Genomic DNA, 4653 nt, shown 5'->3' on the forward strand with positions numbered 1-4653 from the left:
CGTCGAACTTTGAGGCAGATGGGCTACAGCAGCAGAAGACCACACCGGGTGCCACTCCTTTCAGCTAAGAACAGGAAACTGAGGCTACAATTTGCACAAGCTCATCGAAATTGGACAATAGAAGATTGGAAAAACGTTGCCTGGTCTGATGAGTCTCGATTTCTGCTGCGACATTCGGATGGTAGGGTCAGAATTTGGCGTCTACAACATGAAAGCATGGATCCATCCTGCCTTGTATCAACGGTTCAGGCTGTTGGTGGTGGTGTCATGGTGTGGGGAATATTTTCTTGGCACTCTTTGGGCCCCTTGGTACCAATTGAGCATCGTTGCAACGCCACAGCCTACCTGAGTATTGTTGCTGACCATGTCCATCCCTTTATGATCACAATGTACCCAGCTTCTGATGGCTACTTTCAGCAGGATAATGCGCCATGTCATAAAGCTGGAATCATCTCAGACTGGTTTCTTGAACATGACAATGAGTTCACTGTACTCAAATGGCCTCCACAGTCACCAGATCTCAATCCAATAGAGCACCTTTGGGATGTGGTGGAACGGGAGATTCCCATCATGGATGTGCAGCCGACAAATCTGCGGCAACTGTGTGATGCCATCATGTCAATATGGACCAAACTCCCTGAGGAATGCTTCCAGCACCTTGTTGAATCTATGCCACGAAGAATTGAGGCAGTTCTGAAGGCAAAAGGGGGTCGAACCCGTTACTAGCATGGGGTACCTAATAAAGTGGCCGGTGAGTGTATGTTGGCTAATATAATAAAGACCATAGCAGTATTTTTATATAGATCATAGTTGTACCCAATTTGTTGTGGTTTTCCCAAATGATTTTTGAAGAAAAAAAATCTCAAACTATATGTTATATAATGAATGACAATCGACTAAATAAAATTTAACTGGTTTTTAGATTGTCTCAAACTCCTGAACATTCAGAGGTATATAACCCTAATAATTAACAGTAAAATTCCCTGTATTTGCAACAGGCTGCAAGTTGCATTTATCCCCAATCAATGCTGCAGCTGTGCCCGGTCCGTAGCAAAACACAATGCAAATACTGAAAAATGTACTTTATTCGATTGGCTTGAAATCTTTTTGACTTTATACAAATATAAGGAAGTTGGGGGTTTTGTTAATGTAACAAATTGGTTTGTCTAACCTAAACTATCTCTGAATAACAAATTCAAATGGAATCAGCATTGTTAATCTGATTGTCCATCCGTGGATTTCCATACGATTATTCATCCAACTAACTTCGAATTGTCCAGTTTATCCATGTCTGCATGTCTATATATAACTATATGATAGTTTTTTTATTTATTGATTGTGCAATATGCTAACTGTGCAATATGCTAACTGTGCAATATATGTGAATATAATAGTCATACCACTACCTCACCGTTGTCCCTTACCTACTACACTTTAATGTAAAAGTCAGTCCACCTGTATATAAGCCATCCTGATTGTACATATGTCACCTCAAATCTCTGTGTTATTCCCTTGTATTTTTAATTTTTTTTATTTCTTATTTTTTTATCTTATTTTTATTCCTAATGCACCTTTTCCTCCTTGTTTGCACCTTCTTAATTACCATGCCAATATGTGACCAGTGAATTTCTTCGCTGTGAGATCAACAAAGCTCATCTAATCTAATATCAGATCTGTTTGCTTTTCTATTAGGCTGCTTGTCATGAAACTTTGTCTTCAACCTTCAACATTAAGAAATCCAGCCTGAAAAAGTAAATTAGAATTAGAAAAAACCTTATTATTGCCCAAGAGGTAGGCAATTGTTTGCCACCAACCATTATCACATCACATACATTCAAACTAAAATATAAAAAAGAGCAGAGTATAATGAAAATGGCAATTTAATATTTTTTTAAAGTTTATTCTAAAAAGTAAGACCTAACATTTTTCCAGTCATGTTCCATCTGCGTATCTTACAAGAAGCCAGAGCGCCTTTGTCCTTTTTCCTGAAGTGGAGAACATGGCGACGCTTCCAGGGGCTCATACGCCAACCTCATGTTCACCTCAGGAGAAATAAGGCCGATGGGAAGAGGAGAGGACGAGATAAGGCGGCCAGGATCTTTTCATTACACGCCGTCATAAATCTGTCATCCACGAGGTCGGAGGCTGGCCTTTTAATGTTTCATGTCAGCCCACATCTTCATCCAAAATACATGAATCACTCAGCTTGCAGGGTTTACACTCTGGCTGAACATACCTAAAGCCACGTTTCCTGTATTTGTGTGCTTAGAATAACCCTCAGTGACTTCAGCAGGAGTCTAAACCCCAAGCGCTGTCAGTCAGCTCCCTGACAATTTAATAAACCTGACACCTGGACGACACATAGCACACATTCCTGCTGGCTGTTTATATCACTCTTAGGGGCAGAGCTCAGGTCTGCATGCATTTACACTTTCCAGCAGCCATTATCCTCCGGACGAGCTCATAGCCCAGTGGGAAGAGGTGGATAGAGCAGTCAGCTGGTATCTACATCAGCACACACCTGGAAGAAAGAAGAGCTGGAGATAAGGGGTGCAGATATTGGTCATATTCACCATATTGCTTAAAGGACAGAGCAGGGATTCAAGCTGGCAGAGGACAAAAAGGAGGCCTTGGTAAAGGAGCCGCAAGCTGGGATGGTGCGTGTGGAGGTGGAGCAGGACATCCCCATGTCGGTGGCTCTGCCAATAGAGCTGCAGCCGGATGCAGCTCACCAAGCCTTTCCCTTCCTGGACACCACGCTGGCTGATCTGGGCATCCAAGAGTGAGTCCACTATGTCAGATGCTGGCAGGTTCTCCTCTGTATCCTGAAGCTAGAGCGTCAAAGAGCTTGTGAACATGTGTGTCCAGGTCAGATGTGAAGGAGAGGGTTGTGTGGGTCGACACCAAGAAGACGCAGGTGAAGAACAGAACAGGGAAGCTGAAGGAGAAGGAAACCACCATCCTAGAGGCATGGGATCCTTTAGTGAGAAAGCGAATGGAGAAGTGTTGATGGAAGCTTAAAACTCTGTTTTTATGTTGCTTTAGGTTCGAGTCAAAGCCAAGAAGCCAGGAGACAAACAGCTGCAGGAGGTTCTGTACAGCACAGAGGCCCACACTGACCGCTCCTTCTGCAGGACGGGGGTGGACATCCAGCCCTGGAAGCAGACAAACCCAGGTCTGTATGCAGCTCTAGTCCTGCTACCATTAGAGCAGCAAAACTTTTGTTCTATAATAGATCAACCAAAAGAGCAGTTCATTTTATATTTAGATATAGGAGGCAGAAGAAACCTGGATGCTTGCTGAATATTATCGCACATAAAAAATGAATAGCATGCTGTTGCCAATTTGATTCAAAATATAGCTTATTCTATAAGAATCTGATATTCTTTTGTACAAAGCTTGTCCTGTACAAGTTGAAAAACGTAATAAAGATATGTAAAAAAAATTAATAAATATATATATATATAGGCTGTTAAGCCTCCTTTAAAGTGGTAATTACCTAACTGGTAAACAAAGTCCCCCTGAGTCTAATTAAATTAAAAGTTAGAAAACCTAAGACTATGTCAAATCCTGCCAAGGCGTTCTGTTTTTTCCACAGCTTCATGGTTTCTCTGGGGGAGCTGCAGTGATTCAGACAGATTAGCTTTTAGTCATGTAATTAACCTAGTTTGACTTCATGGAAAACTGGAAGAAATAAATTAAAAGAAAATGTAAATCCCTTTATAGTCCCACAATCAGGAAATTCCCTCTCTGCATTTTAAGCCCACTGCCCCCTTAGGGAGCAGTGGGCTGCCATTGTGTGGGGCCTGGGGAGCAGTGTGGGGTTAAGGATTTTGCTCAGGCACCCAGAGTGGAGGCTGTGGGGATTGAACCAGGTACTTGCAACCTTATTATGCTCTGGGATTGATAGCAGGAAATAGACTTCACATTACAGAGTGTCAGAAAGCCTAAAGAGGCAGAGCTAAAGTCATTTCCCTGTGGAAAGCTTGAGTTCATTTGCAAAACCAGGAAGGGAAAATAAATTCTCTATTTTTCATATTTGTAAAGCTTCTCCCTCTAGCTGGAACAGCACCCACAGGTTTAACCATGTATCATTCCCATTCCACATCATAATGATGCACAAATATAAAGGCTGTAAAAAATAATGAAGTTCAAGGTGTGTGATTGTTTAGAATTTGGTTTGAATACAGTCTCCATTTCTACAGGGAAGGTCAGACTGGACCCAGTGGAGATGACCATGGCGCTAGACCTGGAAAACCACCAGCCTGGGAACGCTGAGGCAGAGGATTAACGAGACATCTGATGTGGTGTACAAGAAATAAACCCAGAGTCACAACAGGAAATAGATTTATTAACAGAAACAGAACATGTTGACATGTTTTTAAAATGAACTGTGTAACAGTGAGGGATTGAAGGAGCTGAATTAACCAGAAACTTAAGATGGTTCGGCAATTGTTCTGTGTGTGAATCTGATCTTTTCCACTTTCTGCAAGACGTTTTAAAAAATGGACATTTTAGAGCATGAATTCATAGAATGACCAACAGAGGAATAAGAACGCTATTATTAACAGTAGAACAATTTTTTCCCCCCCATTTACTCTGCTGTTTTAAGGAGTCTTATACCATCAGTGGTGTAAAAGAATCTACAGATAT

At 41.6% G+C, this 4653-nt stretch overlaps 1 protein-coding gene across 1 annotated transcript; it reads left to right on the top strand.

Annotated features, from left to right (window-relative positions):
* Positions 1-2397: 2397 nt before the first annotated feature.
* Positions 2398-4561, top strand: si:ch211-196f5.2 (uncharacterized protein LOC556372 homolog). Its single transcript, XM_038305716.1, has 4 exons — positions 2398-2782; positions 2869-2968; positions 3046-3175; positions 4206-4561. Exons 1-4 carry the CDS (start codon positions 2655-2657, stop codon positions 4289-4291), a joined length of 444 nt encoding a protein of 147 aa, XP_038161644.1. The 5' UTR covers positions 2398-2654; the 3' UTR covers positions 4292-4561.
* The last annotated feature ends 92 nt before the right edge of the window (positions 4562-4653 follow it).

The sequence above is a fragment of the Cyprinodon tularosa genome, unplaced genomic scaffold (genome assembly GCF_016077235.1).
Source record: "Cyprinodon tularosa strain WSP-4 unplaced genomic scaffold, ASM1607723v1 ctg561, whole genome shotgun sequence".
In the NCBI taxonomy this organism is placed as follows: Eukaryota; Metazoa; Chordata; class Actinopteri; order Cyprinodontiformes; family Cyprinodontidae; genus Cyprinodon; species Cyprinodon tularosa.

Coding starts and splice junctions, on each gene's coding strand:
- si:ch211-196f5.2 (XM_038305716.1), top strand. CDS start 2,655: ATGGTGCGTGTGGAGGTGGAGCAGGACATCCCCATGTCGGTGGCTCTG. Junction 2,969..3,045: donor AGGAAACCACCATCCTAGAG/GCATGGGATCCT, acceptor ATGTTGCTTTAG/GTTCGAGTCAAAGCCAAGAA. Junction 3,176..4,205: donor CTGGAAGCAGACAAACCCAG/GTCTGTATGCAG, acceptor CCATTTCTACAG/GGAAGGTCAGACTGGACCCA.